The sequence below is a fragment of the Balearica regulorum genome, chromosome 8 (genome assembly GCF_011004875.1).
Source record: "Balearica regulorum gibbericeps isolate bBalReg1 chromosome 8, bBalReg1.pri, whole genome shotgun sequence".
In the NCBI taxonomy this organism is placed as follows: domain Eukaryota; kingdom Metazoa; phylum Chordata; class Aves; order Gruiformes; family Gruidae; genus Balearica; species Balearica regulorum.
The window spans coordinates 21,715,601-21,736,679 of NC_046191.1; the positions used below are offsets into that span (position 1 = coordinate 21,715,601).

The 21,079-nt window shown below is 38.9% G+C and overlaps 1 protein-coding gene across 1 annotated transcript; it reads right to left on the reverse strand.

The window, feature by feature from the left end:
* Nucleotides 1-934: 934 nt before the first annotated feature.
* Nucleotides 935-21,074, reverse strand: DPH5 (diphthamide biosynthesis 5). The gene is made up of 7 exons (XM_010300175.2): nt 20,868-21,074; nt 18,879-19,003; nt 15,500-15,608; nt 5,427-5,547; nt 3,276-3,315; nt 2,104-2,207; nt 935-1,184 (listed from the first exon to the last, which is right to left on the reverse strand). Exons 1-7 carry the CDS (start codon nt 21,000-21,002, stop codon nt 961-963), a joined length of 858 nt encoding a protein of 285 aa, XP_010298477.1. The 5' UTR covers nt 21,003-21,074; the 3' UTR covers nt 935-960.
* Between the last annotated feature and the right edge of the window lie 5 nt (nt 21,075-21,079).

The following is a 21,079-nucleotide window of genomic DNA, read 5'->3' on the forward strand; positions in this document are numbered from 1 at the left end:
AATTTTTAATATAATCTTTTTTACTTGAATACAATCTATATAAAATATTGAATGTCCTCTATTGCTGAAAAGATATGGGATCAAATTTCTTTCCAATAAATTTTCAGTTTAAAAAAACCAAGCATACAGGTCTGATTTGTTGTCATACATACTGTAAAGACTAGCTGAAATAGCAACCCCAGCATTCATTAGCTGATTTTAAAGAGAATTTTTACAGTCTCTTTTCTGAGAATGGACTTAAGGTCAATTGTGGTTGCTGCAGTTTGAGCCCAGCACTTCATAAATGCTAGCATTAACATATGAAGAAATCCAATTCTATTTTAAGTTGCAGCCTTCTGCAATAAGTAAGTCTGCACACCTTCTCCTTCTGTTTCACCACCTGCCCAAAGGCTGAGTTCTCATTTTTCTTGGTTTGGACACAAAGAACATTCTCACCTGTCTATACTTGCTCTCCCACATGTAAAGGTGGATACAGACCTAACAGGTTTGGCACACTAATGGTTTCTATTGGTGAGAGAACTACGGAGTTTCTGGAAAACGGAAAAGCAAACTTAAGTGTGTAAAATGCACTTACAACAATGTATGAAGTAGGCTTGGTTAATGTGCTACAGCAAACGTGATGCCAGGCAGATATCTGGTATCCTCCTTCAGTTCTCTACTTGTACTTCTTCCCCTCATCATCAGCCTAGGACTGATGCAGGTGTTAATAAACTGAAGCAGACAGAGGATTTTTAAGGTTTAAAGGTTTCTGGAGGTGTCTGTGTGTTAGAAGCTGATACCAGCAGGTGCAGCTTGCAGTTTGTAGCCTCAGGCAAAAGCAGGTCTGTGTTCCTGCAGAGTTGTCTTCTGAAGCAATATACCATCTAACTGCACTTAGGCAAGCTCTAAATATTCACAGGAATAACTTGATGCCGTCAAGAAATTAAAGACGGAATGAAAATTTAAATGCATAGTTTTTATTTAAGTGGTTCTTTGAAATGCATTATTTTCAAAACTGGAACTATCTGCAGAAAAAAGCTGAAGCATCTCTAATTCCAGAGGATGCATAGTGCCTGTAACAATCAGGGAGTGTAGTGGACCACCTAATTCCACTGTGGACATCTGAGACAGTGTGCCTGAAGCAATCTTCTGATCTGGAGCGCCCACACGTGCGAGGCCAACACAGATTGTGTTTTCAGTAATTTCTGTAAGAAAGAAGATTAAATAATTTATTGACTAATAGTCATACCATCAAGGAAGAAGTACTCAAAATGTTTAAACCTTAACGCTGCTTTCTGAAGTCTCCAATTAATAAATCACTGGAGTGGCCTAGAAAGAAGCTTGTTCTTCAGAGAAAATCAAGCTGTATCTTGGGGATGTTTATAAGCAAGAATGGGAAGGCAGCAGAAGTAGAATATGAAATTCTTTCAGGAATTGTGTTCACTTTGAGAAAACTGCTGCTTCTGATTCATTCTATAGAAAGGAGAAAACAAAAGTATTTTCATTTTGAGAGTATTTAAAGAATAAATTTTAAAAGGAGGAATATATAGCTAGATGAATTTCTATTAAAAAGAATTTTTCTGTGACATAACTGAGTCATCTTTATAGCTGCTGTGATTTCACCCTTGTTCTCAGTAAGTATCTTTCACAGTTTTCTTTTGACTAGTGCGAAGAATTCAAGGTCAAAATCGCAGTTCTGCATCGTGGGTTAACCTAGATTCATGTGGGTATTCACATCAACCAGTGTGACCAGCCTAAATAAAACGTAGCAGATTTTTGAAGCTCGACTGATCTAAAATGCTCAGAATCCTTCCACCCCCTGCAACTCTAACGGATCAAAGAGCTTACAGTTAGAGATGGACAGAAACAGTACAGGGTTACCGCGCTCAGGCTTTGACTAAGCCTCCAGGAGCCACCAGTGCTCGTTTATCTGTGCTCACTGAACTACACTGTGATCGAGCTCTGCCACATCCATCTCGTGACTAGGATTTAAGGCAGGCCAATGCCACTGCTGCAGATCAAGGGAATGCTAAGATTAAGAGGAGGGGATTAGAGTTCAGAGGCTCGTCAGTAGGTGTGACTTGAGAGTGGTAGTAGTGGACAGAAGCAGTGCAGGAATAGTACCTGGTTCTGTTCCTTGGAGCCTCCTGTTTTGAATAATGGCAAGAAGCTGTTCTGCAGCTTGATTCACACTCATGTAGCGGGGTGGCTCATAAATCTTTCTTCCTCTGAAAGGAAAGAAAAAGGAGAGAAATTTAACATAAACATGTTATGTTAGCCCTAGCATTCTTATAGTTTATTTCAAGAAACCTCTAGACCAGCAAATTGAACTTAGAGGCCCAGGCTCTCAGGCTGGGTCTTTTAGACAAGAGTGCGATTTTTAAGGAAGACAGAAGTCTCTTGTGCTCTCGCCACACCTGTGAAACAGCAGACCCTCCAGCTGGCAGATCATTTGAGTCCTAAGAGCAAATTCAGCTGCTGGAAGCAATATGCAGTTTTGCAGCTACTCCTGAAAGATGCATCAGACTTAAATTCAAGGGCAAACTACTGTTTTTCTGTCAAATGCCCTGTAGACAGATGATTACAGACTAGAAATGTATTCTTAAATGAAATGCTGCTTTCTTTGCCAACTGTGGATTCAGCCAAGCAGATTTTTATTTTGAAATTCCAGAAAAAACAAACCTCAATGATACTGTGAGACCCCACAAATGTTAATTTAGACCAGAGTTAACAGCATGTGTATAAAGTTACCATTTATATTTGCCACTGTCAAAACATACAGATTACAGAGAGGTGATTAAGATGTGGCAAGAGCTTTTTTTGAATACAGTTAAATGAACCTAAGAGCATTTTCTATACATTGCTTATTTAACTGTTTGAAAAAGGTGGTGTGTATTCAGTACTTCATTCTTCCTTACACAGGCTGGAAACAGTGTGAATTCAGAACACTGTTCCAGCTGTTATTGCATTTCAGGAGAGGACAGAACAGTAGTAACAGAACACTTCATTTGCCAAGCAGAAAGCTCACCCAATTCTGACTTAATACTTCACACAGAAACAGTTAAAAAAGAGATTATACTCTGCTGCAACTTCATCCAGTTACTGTAAATAAAGCCAGGTCCTATTGTAATGAACAAAAAAGTTCCACTCCTTGTAAGAAACAACAGACTATGGCCACTGAGAAGGCAGGTAGGTTCACTCTTAGACTATGGGCAAAGAACCTTTGTTCGTTGTACAAAAAAATCCCTTTGTAAATAAACCACGTATTTCGATATATTTTCAAAATGGTGACTCACTTCATTAGATTCTCCAGAGACTGCTCCTTCGCTTTAATATCTGTAGAACAAAACATATTAAAACGCAGGTTCCCTGCGAACTTCCCAGTTAGCTGTCTGTGTAGGTAAAGCTTCATTTCATTAGCAGATTCTATAAACTTTATAACAACATTTTAGCTATTACAGGAAAAAGGAATACGGATTACATTCTACTGTTTCATACGCTAATTAATCATGAAGTATTGTGATTTTATGCATGTGATTTTACCCAAAGATAGGGGTGTTTTGCAGATTTCAGAGCAACAGATGAATAAAATTCTGCTAAGTATACAAATAGCAGGCATATTTACCGTAGGATAGCTAACTACTAGCGTGTTTAGACACACCAGGTTATTGGGACTACTCTTAAATTGTAAGTACATCGTGGTCACAAAAGGTAAAACATTATGACCGATTGGCAGTGATTGCATCACTGCCATGCAGGAACGTGACTTCTGTTAGCGCTTCCTTCCTGTCCAAGTTAAAATTTAGAACAATATCTTCTGTTATGGGAAGAAAGAAAAAAACAAAAAAAAGGATTTGGGCAAAAATAAAAATGAAAAGGGGGCAGGTAACACTCTGCATATCTGCGATTTTATGAAGCTCCAGTTGACCATGCTCTTTCCAAGAGGGAATCAAATATTATCTGTATCCAAATGCCCCAAAATATTATCATAGTGAAAGCTGGATACATTTTTAATCTTGATTAAAAGGTATTGTTTAAATTATAAGATCAACTCTTAAACCAAAGTGACTCTGAAGAAAGGGATTTAAAATGCAAAGCTACAAGATTATTAGTACATAATTTACTAAATTGCTTATATGTCCGTGAAGTTGCTTTGAATTCAGAAGTTTATCAGCACTGACCTTTTTATATCACATTTGCTTATCTGGTAATGTAGTCCAGCTGGGTAAACAATCAATACACAGACCAGAACAACCAGGTAGTATTGAGGGAACAATTAACTTGGAAATTGGTAGCTTTCAGCTGTAAGCTACAATTAGATACAGGCACCACAACTGTCCCTGAAACATGACATTTATAATTCAATTTTATGGTTTCAAAATTTTTACTCTCTCGTGAATATGTAAAACAATAAAAAGGGAGAATGTAGAAATGATTATACAAAATATCTAAAGAATACTTTGTTTTAACATACTATAGTTTTAATAATCCTTGTTTAAAACACATGTGAAGTCATCCTCCTTTAAAACAAATTACCAAAATTCTGATTTTTAGCCAATTTTGAAAACAAACAGCTTTCAAGGCATTGGAAAGTTTGATGTGCAGTGATGCTTATACATTTAAATTGTTTCCTGCTCAGGATTCCTCCAGTTACCGCAGACTTTGTTTTTACTTAAAATATTAATTTATTTAGCACTGAGAGATACCAGCTGTGTCTAAAAGATGATACAGAGAGTTATATAACTATATATACAAACAAGCAGGCACCTTACAGCTTATTTGCAGGCAGTTCCATCAATCCTTAAGGAGTTACCTCGATGAGTAGCGTTATTCAGAAAGCGGCTTTCAGCCGAGGACTGTTGGGTAGGACAAAGATCAGCTGGCACTGTGGGAGAGCCCAGGGGCAGGGGCCAGGTGAGCACTATTCTGTTTCAGCTCCGTGATCAGCAAGGAGTGTCTCACGTGACAATCACCTTGTGCCAAACCATCCTTAGATGAGGTAATTTAGGAAAAAGACTATCACCTTACAAAACAGAAACGTGGCTAAATGTACAATTTAGCTCCCCACAAAGTCAAATGTGTTGAGCTCTAACCTAATTAAGTCAATAAAAGATAGCTGTTGTTCACTGACCTAGATCTAGCTTAAAATCACGCTGATCTTTAGAGCAAATATGGGCCTCCTGCTCCTATTTGACTTCTACAAAGGCATCATTTTTTTATGGATTTTCTGAAAAGGAATTAAGAAATTCCTGGCTGCTGTAGCATGAACAATGGCTGAACTGACTCTAAGTGCACATACACTAGCATTCCAATTTTTGGTATATTTTCAAAGGTACCCATTAGCTAAGAACATTTGTTTAATCACAGACTTAATTTCATGCCTATCACTATGGCTTCTGGACACCGTGGAAGATGGTAGCTAAGGAACCGAGGTAGCTGGTGCTTACCGAGTAAGCACAGTGTGTGCATTCCATTCTGCCTGTTCTTCTCGATCTTGTCAAAAAAGCTTTCTGGCTTCCATGTGTCTGTCCAGAAAACTATAGAAATTGTCTCTCCAAAATTGTACAACTGTAAAACAAAGCAAATGCAGTAACACACATACACAGTAAGGAAAAAACAGAGCATGCAATAAAATGCTATGAAAACCGTGAACAATTGGCAACACTGAAAAGTCTTGAGCCTCACTAAGAAAGAGTTCATACCACAGGGAGAGTATTCTTCTATGACATGCTAAAATTTGCTCTTTCATAGATACATAACAAAACATTGCATTAAAAATAATGCTTCCTTTTAAAAAAGCTGCCCTGCGCTTCTCTCCCTCTTGATTAGCTCTAGTGCATTCCCTCCTTTCTTTTTAACAAAATTTGTAATTAGTGAGCTGGCTTTTCTTCCTAATAGAGATGTGCTGTTGTTCTTTTACTCTCCAAACAGGAAAGCATGTTAAAGAACAACTAATGAACTACCTGTAAAGTTTTCACCTATTTCTGCATAACTAACTTTCAATCTACTTTCTATTCTTTGTTACTTAATTCTAAAGTCCTTTTAAAGGCAAAAATTTTGTAAGAATAGCACCAAAATTATTATTTCTTATTTTGGTTGAGGCTAGGCAATTTCTAAAATACTTACAATGTTTTGATTCTACTGATACGGGAGTATCAGTATTAAAGTGCTGTATTAAAACAGCACTTCCCTGCAGATGAAAGCTGTATCATGCAAAAGAAGTTACAGTCTAAAGAGACAGTGGGTATGAAGATCTGAAGACAGGGACAGAGCATGCATGAAGCAGAGACATGCAATGCTTTTTACGCACATATGGTAAGAATAATATTGGTAGCAGATTCTATGTCAAACATAACTCACTGATTTTATTCTCAATCTTAACACTATTTATTACTCTAAGTCCCTAATGTCAGCGAAGACATCTGATGCAAAAGTCCTACGTAACCTAAGGCAGCATTTGGCTTGGAAGTTTTTGTAACCAACTTGAAAAAGGGCAAAACCATGCATCAATTTTGGCGAATTCAGCTCTGGAACAGGGCCATCCAGGTGGATTTTACAGCTTGCCAGTATTCTGTCTGCTCAAGCCCAACAGAGAAATGATACTACACAGATTAACCTCCCCACTTTCTGTGTAAACCTGGAAGCAAAAACTGCTTTTCCAAGCCCAAGACAGGAGGCACAGTGTGTGCTGCTAGCAGAGAAGAGGACCCTGTGTAGAAGCGGCTGGGGCAGCTCTGTGCCATTGGGGGATTCCCCTATACGTACTTATTTTACTGTGGCATTAGGTTGCGGTTTCAACTCCTTTACACTGCCAGAGCAGGATTTAAATCAAAGCAGAAACACATTTGTTTTCAAGGGATCAAAAGCTAAGATTTTAACCATTTGTGCTGATAGAAACAGTGTTTTTTCAAAGATTCCTGGAATATTACTGAAAACATTTCCTCTTTTAAATATTTCATTCTAGCACAAGGACAAGAACACACAGCGTACATTTCACAACCTAAAGGTTCTTCCAGTAAACTAAATATAGGTTGAACCAAATGAATTGCTCCTGATGTAACTTCTTAACCATTTCAAGGCTGTGTTCTAGAAAAAGAAAAAAAAAACCCAACAAGCTATATTTTGCCTGTTTTTCATGTGGCTAGCTAGAACTCTCATTTTGTATCAAATGTGAAGAAAAACTATTAGAACAAGCAGTTTCTCTTTCTCCCCTTCACTGTTGGAGCACCTGGGAGCAAGTTAACCTTTAATCTCATTGGTAGTGTACCTTCAGACATCGACAACTGCTGAAATGTCTGGTACCAACCTAACTAACTTACCATCTGCCACCTGAATGCCACTGCAGTCATTCCCCAAAGAGCAGCAGCCCTCCTTCAGTACAGAAAGTGGCCTCAATTAACCTCAAATCTTATCCCAGTCCCTTTGGCATTTTGATAACCTGAAAGAGAGAAACTTCCATCTCTGCCTTTTAGCAAAGAAAAGGATATGCAGAAATGGGCAAAATGTTACTATCTGGTAAGTATTTTGTTGGGAATCAGATCTTTTAAACCTCTCTGCCACATATTAAAAACAAGTTGGGCATTCAACCTTTTACCCTACAGCACTTGTTCTGATTGTTATTTTTCTCTTTTCCATTGATCATTACAAAGATTCTCCATCGTCTTTGCCAACAAGAAGCAAGTTATCCTTTTTGTGTAAGCACTGCCAGTCAGATTCACTGAATCTGTCCTTTGTTTACCAGGTTTTGCATTAAAACTGAGTCAAAAAAAGAACAAAACATTTTTGTCAGAAATAGCCTGTCTATTCAGTAGAAATAAATTCAGAATATCTTCATGAAGTATTGATATCATAGAAAACTGTACTTATAGTCTCAATAAAATACACGTGTTTTCTCAGCACCTGGACAGCACAGAAGGAGCTTCTACACCAACAAGATGGAATGGGGCATATTTTATTAACCTCCTAGAAATGCCTTTGCAACTTATACCCCTCTACTAACTAAACTTCTAAAGAATAGATTTCCTAGCATTACTGCATACATATTTTTACTTTAAATTAAAGAGGGGAAAATACTAGTTTGGAAACTTTCTGGTACACCAACAATCTATGAATGCTGTGAAAGTGAAGCAATAAATGGATACCCCTATTGTGCTTGACTACTTGTCACCAATTACCTTACAAGCACTTCTACAGACACAAACAAATATTTCGTTCTCATCCAGCATTTGATCTCCGCGGAGGTGTGACATTTATGCAAACATAGGCACTGCTCTTCCATCAGAGCAAGCCTGCATGAAAGAAGCAACACATAACTGTATCACAATTACATTTTAACTCTCTCCCTGTACCTCGTGCAGATTCAATTTGTTCCTAATGCAGTTTCCTGTGCTGTGTTCTAATTTCTACCTCTTGAAATCCAGCATGAAGTATCAGACTTTCAAGAAAAGCCTTGCTGCAGAGAGAGCAGTAAATACCAAAAATTCCACTATCCTAAGGATTCAGTAGTTACAGAGGACAGTAGGTCCACTAGACCCAGAGCCCACTGAAATTAAAAAAGATCCTTTCCACCAACAATAAAAAACTGAAAGGGCACCAAAATTCCAGAAATCACGCTTGTTGCTGGAGTAAAACTGACACGTTTGTTAATCAAGGTGTATTACAACACAACTAAGGATTAATGTCATGCTTTGAGATTGTTAAGTTTAGTAAGACAATGAAGAGCTCTGTATATTGTCACTGAAACGATGGTGCTGTACGATTGCTGGTACAGCTTTAGAGAGAGGCAACAGCAAATGAAGTTTCACAGTGGTCTTCTGTGTGCTGCACTCAACATTGAGCAGCTGGGGTTTAGGAGTGGGCAAGATCTGTTCTGTATGAGCTAAAACATCTCAAGCATCACACTTGCACTAATCATCAGATTTGTTAAGAGTGCCTACATTCTGCTCGGGCACAAAAGTGCCAGAATTTCAAAGGGACTCAGTGAAATGGTTGGACAGACATTTCAGGCTCTCAGCTTGGAAACTAACCTTCTTACCTTCTCCCTAATGCTCAAAAACTTCACAGAAAAATGTCAAAAGGTCATTTTGAAAGACCTCAGTCTTTGGAAATACCCCACCCCTCCGTCCAAGTAGTAACTGGCTTAAGCAAAGCTTTGTGCACTTAAATTTTGCAATGCAATAGCTGAAGTCAGGAAAGGAAGCCAGACCTACTCCGAGGCAATGCTGTGTCTGCTCGAGTTCTCTGCCTCTCACAAAATATTGCAGAAAGCAGTTCTTCAACTCGTACTTTCATCACCTCAGAACAAGCTATACCTTCCAATTTTATTTACAAACATAATATGAAAGAATGCTGACAACTTTTAGTACTGAGGAGCCTGTTTTGAGTTAGTATTTTTAACCCTTCTATTAATGATATTTATAATACTACTTGTTGTTTATATAAACAGAATGGACTGCTAACTGAGAGAACAGAATAAACTATGAGAGAAAAAGTGCTGAACCATGATCTCAGCTTGGAAACCCTACATGCAAGTGAAATTTCAATGAAACTACTGAGCAACTTTGTTAATGGGCAGTCTGAATGACATCAGATACCTGAAGCTGTCCAGATCAACGGTCCTCACAATACTGGTGTAGCTAATCACCACAAAAATACAGGGCATAAAAAGAAGGAACAAGCTGAGACTAAACAGGGAAATTAAAAAAGGAAGATCCTCCATCCCCTCTGAAAAGTACTAAAGCAAGCAGGAGAGAAGATGCGAGATAATATTAAAAGTCAGTAGGGCAACAGCTGCAGAGAAACCACGAAGTAAATATTTCAAAATGCAGACATTTATTTTTACAGCATCTTTCCCAGAATTATTGCTGTATCAGCTGCAACGGTGACAAAGCAATTCTTCACTTATGAGCCTACCTCCTTTCCTAAAATTTCAAACAGCTTCAGAACTGGATACATGTCAGGGGAAGAAGGTAAAAAGGAGTCTTATCATTACATTTTTCAGACCTGGCACCTATATACACATGCAAATACCTGTAAACCCTGTAGGACTGAAACAATACTCAGCTATGTTCTCTGTTGTGATGGTCACAGGTTACACTACAGATAGTTTTCACAGGACAGGTGTGTTCCACAAATGAAGATACTGCATGGCCTGATCACATCCCAGTGACAGACACCAAGAGGCTTTTTCTCCTAAGGCTATTCCTCAATGGAATTTGGAGACTGTAGAGCACCTTGCATTATCCCAGGTTATTTCTTGATAAATCTCAATGAATATACACAGAAAAACTAAGACATGTTTTGTTTATCCTTGTCATAAAAGTTTTGATGTGATGCTATGCAACGTTCATCCTCAAAAAAGCAACCTGACAAGTCAGATTTTTCCCCTTATCCTCCACAATGAGTTAACAACCCTCCAGACCTCATACATCAGAGTAAAGGGCTCCTACTGTTCTTTATATTATATATTGTCAGAGAACAGCTTAGGAAGTAGGACAATCATCAACAAAGAGGTAGCAAGAATCAGGCAAGCCTCATTTTTGCTTGTAATTGGACATGTGAAACAACCACAAGCATAGCTCTAGCCCTATACACTATCTTATTTAGTACCACAGACCTTTAGCAACTCTGAATGCCTCTCATAAGAAGCTTCACATGAAACTTAAAGTCTTTACCATTCACACACATGGGCTATGACTCCTTTTCGTACTGCAAGCCAGCACATTGGCTCAGCTGTCCCAAACCCCTCCAGTCCCCTTAGCACCTGCCAGAGAGAAAGGAACTGTGAACAAAAGGATGTTTAGCTGAGGGAAGCCTGCTCCACATGACTGCAGTCTTCAGGAGGCAGCTGAGGCAAATCACATAAAAGCAGGTGAAGGGAAGAACACCTTTTTCTCTTGGCTGCCTCCTGTATCAGCACTTAGGAAATTCAGCTATCAAAAGACTTGGGAACTCCAAGCAAACTTGAACAGGACAGGATTTTCCCTCCAAGGTAATGTCAGTTTATCTTTAATAATCTACTATGACTCTTCCCAGCAATATCAAACAATGATTCCTGCCCACCTTGGTCATTTGAGTTACTAATCTGAAATGAAGATTATCTAAATAGAGAAAAAAGTCTATTCTGGGTCATGTTTGCTGGTGACAAATGGCACTAAGTTGAACAGCAATTGTGAGCAACAAAGTAGTGTGCCCAGCACTGATTTAAGGCTCAGAAGCTGGTAGTAAGTGAGAAAACCAACCAGTGATGGAAAACAGTTTATTTTAACTGTCAGTGAATAAAAAACATTTTGTATAGAACCCCTCCTATTAGAGCAAAGAGTATTTTTGAAGATTAGGGCACAGAGAGGGTGGAACTCAGAGGTTCCGCTCCTGCAGCTACTACTGGTTTTCTATTTGACTATAAGCACAGCAAGTAATGATACCATCCTTCAGCTTCCTTATCTATAAATAGTATTTTTTCACTTTGCACTGAAAATCTACTCACCTGTTCAGTAAAGACTCAAAAATAATATAGTAAGCACTGCTTTTGCATTTAAGTGATCAGCTAGTAGCAAAAAGACAAAACTATTTCATAACTGCAATTGTCTTGCAAGAATTAACTGGACTGCAAACAAAGAAAATTGAGATGAGTCACTGAAAGAAACAAGGGGACATGCAGATGTTTGTTCTGAAGTTATTCAGGTGAAAAGTGGGTATGTCTCAAAAGAAAGGCAGGTCTTTGCCATGACAACTTTTTTTCCTAGCTACCCTACCAAAATATAAAGTTAATGCTTTCAAAACTTAAAACAGCACTCTCCCAGAAATGACTTGCTCATTTTAGCCTTTTGTCTCATCCCATATCTTGCCTCCAGCTTTGCACTTTAGTTCTCAGTCCTCTTTTTTTTTTTTCCAGTAATGCCATTATCTCAAGCCATTTCAAGCTGCATCAGTCTTTCACATGCATCACATTGTTGGTATGATGCAGACTCTTCCTTGTGTTTGATCATCCATGCTGCTACCTCAGACACATCACCAGAACCAGGTCAGACAGAATTCTGTCCTGAGAGCACCACTCTGACCAGTAACCTTCCCAAACTAACCAAGATGTCATGCAGATTAGGAAGGAATGAAAAAGGTGTAAATTAGAGACCCTGAGTTTTCTGTCTCTTTATTCTAGGGCTAAAAGCCTTAGCAATCAGCCCCATTCTGAAAAACTGAGTGTGGGTACAGATAAAGCCATGGAAATCAGGCTAGGCTCTCCCTTTGTTCTTAGCTTGCGATGTTGAATCCTAGTCAGATACAGAGCCAAGGCAACATCTTGCTCTCAGGGTAGCTAGGCAGTGGTAGAACAGAGGTAAGCCCATTATCTAAAATACTAAGCTTTCCAAAGCTACAGAACTACAGTCAGCTGCTGCTGAGGAAAGCTGAACTGCCTCACTAGTTACCACCTACTAGCAGTGCTCTTTGAAAATTTTGGCCTTCCCCTAAGGACTTCTGTCCCCACTCCCTGGCAGTGTGCATAGATACCAAGCTGCATGACTTTCTTCACTGGTGGTTGTTCCCCACTGTAACAGGAGTCAGAGTGATCAACATACCCACGTGTCAGGTTCCAGATAAGAGAGGTGAACCTGCAAAGAACATGCTAAGAGGCACTCACGCACAGGCATTCTTTCTGGTTTCTACCCACCCTCCCCATACTCATTTGTTTTTGTGGGAAAAGATGTTCTTCAGCCTTGGAAAAAAAAATCTGACAGAGTGAAGCACAGCAATAACAGTGTAAAACAGCCACAGCAAGCCATAGTGCCTTATGCCCAGTCAGACTAGTACTTTGCTAAGTTATATACTCTACTTCCAATAGCTATTGTATCAATCTGAGAGCTTCCTAGAAGTTAAATTTTCAAAACTAAAAAATCCTGTTCTTTATAAAAATACAGTCTTCATCTGTGCAGCCTTCAAAACCGCTGCACTGATCCTGTTAAGTAGGCAAGACAGTAAAAAAAAAAAAAAAGGTATTTGAAAATAGATATTTACCCTTCTTTACAATTTGGCAAGAAATAGAGCTATGAATTGAAGGTGACAAGCCATCATAATGCTCTACTGACTTCAATAACTCACTATTGTACAGGAAAGCAGCAGAACTACCCAAACATCGTTGGCTGCACAGAAACATTGCTCTGACAACAAGAGATGTTCTTTTGTGAACAGTCTGGGCTGTAGCTGCATTTTACGGACAGCCTAATCAGCAGTTACAGCTCGCTACGCACATGGCTTTCAGAACAGCATCTAAAGGTGTTTCCTGTTTTTCTCTAGTAAGAAAGAAAGAGGTTTTGTATCACAATCAGATTAAAACAAGAAAAAAAGCCAAGCCTTTTCTGTGGTGAGGCAAAAGAGGAATCCCTGCTACACTTGACAGCAACTTTGCAATTTGAAACAATAACTCCAAAACTAAATTGATGGCAGGAGACAGCCATGAACGTAAAGACTGTTGAAAGCAATCACAAACTCCCACCACAACTCTAGTTAAATCACAGGCTGCTTTTCTGTAAGATCATAGAATCATAGAATGGTTTGGGTTGGAAGGGACCTTAAAGATCATCTAGTTCCAACCCCCCCTCACTTGCTGTTTATGCCTGTAAGGAGCAATGAAGAGTTAAACACATAGCTGGTTATAGTCTGTCCAGTAATACAATACGATCACTATTTCCTAAAATGCTTTATACAACAACAGGAATGTTGACTTATGAGAAGGCAGCCCCTCCCAAGCCAGAATGGAAAAGGGGACTAACGCATGAGTGAATAACATCACATTTCCTTTGTGGTCTGTTCCCTTCAGCATGGGATAAGGAAATAGTAAACTAATCTCCAAAACGCTGCATATGTGAAAAACTTGTTTGCAATATATTCCCACTTAGTTTTCTGCTCTTTTTTTCAATTAACCTAGAAGCTCTATACTCTTCTTTCCTATGCCTCACTGGAGTTGTGAGGGAAGCAAACTTTCAGAAAACTTAGTTCCCTGTTCTCTTTGGGAATATGAGCCTTGCATCTTCCTTTCTAATGAACGTAAAAGAACAGTAAAAAGATAGCAAGTAGTAGAAACTACTTGTCAACAGCTTGACAGCAGAAGCAACTTTGCATCACCATGAAGCCAGAAGGGGAAAGGGCCTCAACTCTTGTGTTACCCACCCCAGCAAGTGCAGTCATGCGACAGCTGCCATCTGTCTGCTGTACACGTAGATTTTAGACACCAAGGAGCCCATTTCCTTCCTAAAAGATAATTTTGCCCAAGTCTTACAGCAATAGGCAGGTATCACTAAGAAAGGACTCACGGGAAGAATTATAAAGAATGCAAATACCAGGCTGCACTCCCTTTAGCCTTAGCATTCATCTCAGAATAGGCATCAATGCAGTACTGCTGAACTGCCAGATCGGGGCTCTTTCATTTCTAAACCATTCAGATATGATCAAAGCCAGAGATAATACCCAACTTATTGCAACAAATTTTCAGCTGCTGGGCAGCGTTGAAATAAGGCTATTGGTGTTTGTCAGTGTAAATTTGAAGGTATCAGTTGTTTATTGAAATTTAAAAAATGGTTGTCTTTTATGTGAAGCTGGGAAGGAATGCTTCCTCCTTCCCTCAAAGGTTTCCTGCTCAAACCTTCAACTCTTGTCTGTAGTACACTTAAATTCCTGTGCTTGCTTTTGGTTTTGGTAAAGTGGGAGCTTGGTTTATGGGTTCCCATAAACCGGGAACCATTCTGAACCTTGAGAAGGCAGGTTCTATGTTAAAGTAATGAATGAAGAAAAGAGGGGGAAGCCTCAACTAATTTATATGTGATTAGTGATGATACATACACTGCCGTAACATTTTTAATGCAGGACAAGTAATAATGGACCTATCCATGTGTAAAATAAAATAGCAAAGTATTTTCTTCAGGGACACTAGACCTTTCCTACTTCAGCCATTCAAGAAGCACAAAAATTACCATTTGTTCTTCTAATCCTTGGCTAGACAAATCTCTCCTCTCTTGGCAGATGGGCAGAAAGTGAAGACCAGTCAACCTCAGACAGAAAGAATGCATCATATACAAGACTTTGGAATTAGTTATGATCTGAGTTGGGCATATAGACAGGCTTGTGCATGTATTTATTTTATGACAAGACCAGCATATTTCTCAATGTGATAACAACCTAATTTAAGAATAAACTTTTCAGGTGACCATCAGTAGTAGAAGGAAGCCAACATGAGCAAAGCTTTATCTGTAAAAGAACTTAAATTTCAAAGTGTCCTGGGGCAGACAAGTTAGAGAGCAGAGAAGACTAGAAGTGTTATTTACACAATAATTTATGCATGCGCTCATCAAAAGGGACTTTTGCTGACATATAGCACGCTGAAAAGGAAGTGTAAACAAATTCTGACAACAGAATTGTACAGTTCCTACAGAGCTTCAAACTTCAGATTGCAACATGCACTGCTACAGCAGAAGACCTCACCAATTCTAAGTTTCATAGTTGTGGAATAGCATATACATGAAAATGTTACCTGTAAACCACAGCAGCCCACTGCATTCATTATTGAAGCATTATGAATGACCTTGTATGGAATCCCCAATTTTACTGCACGTAGTACTAAATCACTGTGCGTCGTGGCTCTGTGTTAAGAGAAAGGAATTAAACACTGAAAGGATAAAGTGACGAAGTGTTACTAGCATTGTAGTTTGTTTTCAAAGTAAAATTAAACCCTTCACAACTATGCAGAGGTGCTGAAAGCGCAACAATAACTCGATCAATTGTTACAGGAAAGTAAAAACTCCAATAAGGGTTCCATGTGTTATCTTTCCTAGCTGAAAATACAGCCATCCTCAGTATGTTATGGTTCTTTGCAGCTTTCTGGCATCATTAAAACTGTAACACCAACACAACTGTTACTTTTTAAAGTAGCTTTGGCAAGTACTTGAAAAGGAAAGTTCCATTTATCTTTTGTCCTCTGCAGGTGTTTGTTGGACATCTGTTGAACCGTAAAGGTCAACTCCATTTGGCACAGACTTCAACAAAACTCCAATATTTCCCTGCTTGCTGCACAGCCAGGCCTTCTGCTATCAGCACCAGTGCACCGTAGGAAAGCAACACGCTCAAACAAGAACTATGAACAGACTGAGGTAAACTGCTTGCAGTACTTACAAAAGTTGATTTAGTCTAAGGGTGGTTTTTCTAACGTTTAAGCCAAATTATTCAAATTAACAAGGTCTAAGTTTGAGTAATCAAGTTTATTCTGAAATCATTAAGAAAATTCTAGTTAAACTTAGAACTGAGCTAAATTTGGCTCCAGGTCTAATGCTCAATAAACACATTGCAGTGATTGGTGCAAGAATTACTGGGCTTGTAGTGAACGCAAGTGGGATTAGAGACCTTCTGAGATAGTAAATTTATAGAGATCCAGCAAATCTTTGAACTGCAACGATGTTTACATATGTATCTTGCTTGCATGTATGCTTTACATACGTGCTAGGCACTCCATTTTCCATCTGAAATATGAAAATGCAACTACCCCTTGCCTAAATTTATCAAACCTAAACATCTCATTACCAAGATGTAATACACATTTCTGTGTGGCCATTCCAAAGAAGGAAGCAAAGAAAGAAATAGCATATGCCAATTGGAATAATTAAATAGAAAGACTGCTTTCACTCTGGCCTGGTTCAGTTACCCTAACAGAATGCCCCTGGTTTTTAGTTTGATAATTTTGACACTGCACGTCTGACTAGCACCAATCAGCCGATCAGGTGCTTCCGACTGAAACACAAATGTGGCAGCAGCTGGCAAGGCTGTAAGGTAAGGATCAATCATTTAAAAAAGAAATCAATTTCACTGGAGGAAAAAAAGAGGAATCTGAATTTAGGAAATCAGAGACCCTGATACAAACAGGCTCACAGACCTAGGAGAACGCAGTAAAGTGATCTAAACCACCACTTTGGTTAGTAAACAAACCATGTTCCTGCCTCCCCTAAGCAAAGGTGATTGAAGAATGCCTGCTCTAAGAGAAGAGGGGACTAGTTTTACAGCCTTGTATTATTCCCTTCACATACACAGGACAAGGAGGCACTAGAGGATTTTGTGGTTATGCTAATTCTGACCAAGGGATCAGCTGGCTTTATTCAATGAAATTTGCTCCAGCTAGTATTTTCTCCCAATAGATCTGTCCGTAATGACTGTAGCTAAAAGCAGAAGTGCCCTCCTGAGCACCCAGCTAATACCAGCAAAGGCTTCAGGGAGTCAGGCCTCTGCACCCAGAGCTATACTAGTATTTTCTGTCACTGATACAGATTTTAAGTTTTATGAGTAGTAATAATACAAATGTTAGCACCAGGCTAGATGAAGGTGGGCCTTCCAGTATACTACTAAAATTGTCAAGTTCCTGCTACCACATCCATGGCTGTTACTACATATGCAGAGAACACCACCAGCTCAGCTTGTTTATCACTTTAACCCTTAATCACCAACACCTGAGATTTCCTAAAGCTCCTTAAGTGCTCTTCTTACCTGCAAATACACTTGAAACTCTATGATCAGCTGCAGTCACATGGCTCCTATTCTCCCATATGGCTTCTCTTAGGACAGAAACATTCAGTACTCTTTCCTAGTAATCTCATGAACCCCTAAATCCTTATGGGGTCTATGTGGGCATAGGAGCAGTTCTAGCTGCAATATTAAGAGCTAAGAGCATAAACACTTAGACAGAAGCAACTCACTCAAAAAAAGGGTAGTTTTCTACAATGATGCAGTCTGTTAATCAGAATTGAAGTATTTTGCCACTGAAACTAATGATAACTGAGACAGATCAAGATACTTCTTACAAGTAGCAATTACATTTCAATACATGTAGGTGTTTGGTTTTTGTTGTGTTTTTTTTTTATCTTGTGTATTTACTTATATCAGTCACTGGATCACAGTACAAGGGTACAAGTAATGTGGCTCTACACTCCACGTGAATCCTAATTTTAATGTTAACATGCATTGAAAGTGTAATTAATATTTCTGAAATACAGCATCATCTGCCCGTAAGTACTAGTTTAGTGTAATATTGTCTTGCTAATTCCCAACAACCTGTATTTAAATAAATTATCCAGTTTTGACAGATGTGCACACTATTTTTCATAAACTCTATTTTTTCACTCACAAATAGGGTGCTCAGTGATTTGATTTTCTTGTGCCCCTTAACACTGTGGTATAAATCTTGATTCACCAGCTGGAGACTAAGAGCTCTTCTTTATGGCTTGACATTACAGATTGATGATGCCTGACTGAAAAGACAGAAGGACATCCTTCTGGTGATAGAAAAAGACTATACTTTTCAGCAGGAATAAAAATTGGAAACAAAAAGCTTAATAAACCAAAATGAGAAGACATTTATAACAATGTAAGTGATTTTAAACACTAGCATATATCAAAGCAGAAGCACCGTACAACCAACAATCAGTATTCATTCTAAAAAACCTGAGTACAAAAGCTGCAAATGTACAAATCGCAATTAAAAGAATACTCTCTCAAAACATAGCACACTTCTTAATTGTGTGATATCCTAGAATTTCTTCTGTTAGCAGATAAATCCTGGTACAAAATATTCTTTATAAAATCTAGCATGGAGAATGAAATAAGTGAGTGCTGAAGGAAAGATTTATACATCCTGGCAGGTCCACATTCCTATCTGTAAGGGATATCTTGGCAAGGAAACTCCAAAGCAAGATAAAGTGTAGAGAATTGCATGTGTATTTTTAATGCAATAAAAATATAGAGAGACGTAAAATGTGCTTTGGTCTGAAAATCAGCTTCTTCATAAAGAATTAGTTATGGAGTATGGCTTCTACCTATTGAAAAAAGAGTGATCAAGCTACAGTAATAATTAAAATGTTGCTTTGCCTTACCCAAAAGGATCACCAACTACAAGAAATGCGACATCACAAACATCAGCTTCTTTTAAAATGCTATCTGCTTCCTGTTCCACTGTTTCTCGGTCAGCCAAAATCAATTCTCTTCCATAAAACTCTTCCTAGAAATTGAAAATTAATAAGAAAATAAGACACTTGGGAGTGTTTTTGTATCTCTCTGGGTGCTCACCCAGGAACACAGACAATGGACACTGGAAAGGCCAACTTTATTATTGTCCTCAGCAGTTTGGCCCATGTCTTGGAGAACCCTGCCTCCCGTTGCAAGAACACCCAGGCTTTCCATAAAGCAGCTCCTAAGTTGAGGAAAAATTAGTCAAGCATGGTATTCTGATACTGACTTGTTTTTCTATGCCTTCCGTGTCAGTTGAGGAGCTGCTCCAAAAGTAGCTCAGTCACACCTGCATACTGAAGGTACCTGGGTGGACTTTAGATATAGTTAACCAGTCATCCTACTATAAGCCATCCCCTCTCACAAGTCTGAGCCTAACTGTTCAGGTTAGTTACAATACTGACATCAAACCAGACACAAAACCAACACTAGCATAGTGTAGTTGTTCCCATAACTTTTCATACTGCTTAGGAGAGACTGACTTTCAGATTACTAAACAAACCATTCCACATTAGTTTAGTAATCTGGATGTATTATCAACACTTGGTGATTAATTCCTATATTCCCTCTTAGGCAGTTTCAGGTAAGACAGCATATTTTACTTTGGTTTTATTGATCATTTTTCCCAATTACCTCATCTTTGGGACTTCAAGGTTTCCAACAGACTAAAAAGAATAAAAAGCAAAACAAACAAACCCCAGAAAATAGCCATGCCAAAAATATTCAGCATTTTTCTGTTAGTCAATGTTTTATTTTCAGCTGGCTAGGAATCCATAATTTTTAATAGCAAATGCAGATTTTGCAAAGTAAAAATATCCAAGCAATGACTTCTATTTTGCAATTTTCAAACTATCCAGCACCACCAAAAAAAAAAAAAGTTTTGTTTTGAATGGATTAATTTCAATTCAGATTGCTTCAGTGTATTGAAAAAAAAAAAAAAATCATGGAGTATATTTTCATTTCAAAATACAGCAGATATACCAGAGATGGCCCAAAATACTCTAGCCTAACTTGTATCTGGAAACCACATAATGCTGACTACAAGCTAAAAGTTTCATGTGCTGTATGTACATACAAGTACACTATGGCTATACAGCATCCAAGACCCAGACACCATCTCTGTATAGTACTACACAGCTTATTTGGAGGTGAGATCCCTCTTCTTTGTGTATGTAAGCCCTCTTTTGGTATTATTTCAACATTAAACTCTATCTTTCCATGACCAGGGAACCCATTAGAGTTATAATTTGTACATCTTTACTACTGTCTCCTTCCATAAGTGGAATGTTTACTAACCTAAAGCTTATCTCCATGTTATTCAACAGCCCATTTCTGGCTGAAGTGTGTATGTTCTGGAAGCCTCAACATGGTGAGACAGCCTGGCCCACAGGGAAACATGGAAACCTTAGACACTCAAATTATTACTCCCAGCAGGCACCATAACACTTCAGGCTGACAGAGAGGTTCAAGACTCCAAAACATGTATTTTTCTGGTATGTCTGCTTTTTAGAGTTTTTTGCTTGGTTGAGTTTTTTTAAAATCAGATCAGATATTTTTGACCCAGTTCTCCAACATTTCAGGATTACCATGTTGTCAGAATCTGAGATAAAAACTAGTGGCAAAACACAAACACTACTTGTAGGAAAGAAAATTTATTTTTGTCCCAGTCTTCTCACAAGGTAGTGAAATGATTTCTCCTATAAAATACAGCACGTGAAGGTGATGAACATACTTTTTCGAGGACACGCACCACTCGTTTCTCCAGCTGACGTTACTGACCTATGGGCCCCAGTGCCCTCCTCACCCTTGGCTGGAGAGGCCTCAGGCCTCGGTGCGCCAGCAGCGCCCAGACCTACCAGTGCTTCCTTGCCCACCGTGAGGATGGACGTGTAGGCCTCCAGGTACACCCTGCGGCACCGCCTCACTGCCTCCAACCCCTTCACCGTGATGTCCTTGGCATCTCCCAAGCCCAGCCCGACGAGATACAGCATGCCTGGGTAGGCTCTTAGGGCCGCCAGGCCCAGCGCAGCCGCCGCCACCTATCACGGGAGGGAAGCGGGGATCAGCC

What these genes read in the sequence shown, in the direction of transcription:
- DPH5 (XM_010300175.2), bottom strand. Translation starts at nt 21,002, where the DNA reads ATGCTGTATCTCGTCGGGCTGGGCTTGGGAGATGCCAAGGACATCACG. An exon ending in CGGTGGGCAAGGAAGCACTG is followed by an intron (nt 19,004 to 20,867) that starts GTAGGTCTGGGC and finishes TTCAATTTCTAG; the next exon opens with GAAGAGTTTTATGGAAGAGA. An exon ending in GCTCCAAGGAACAGAACCAG is followed by an intron (nt 1,185 to 2,103) that starts GTACTATTCCTG and finishes TCTTTCTTACAG; the next exon opens with AAATTACTGAAAACACAATC.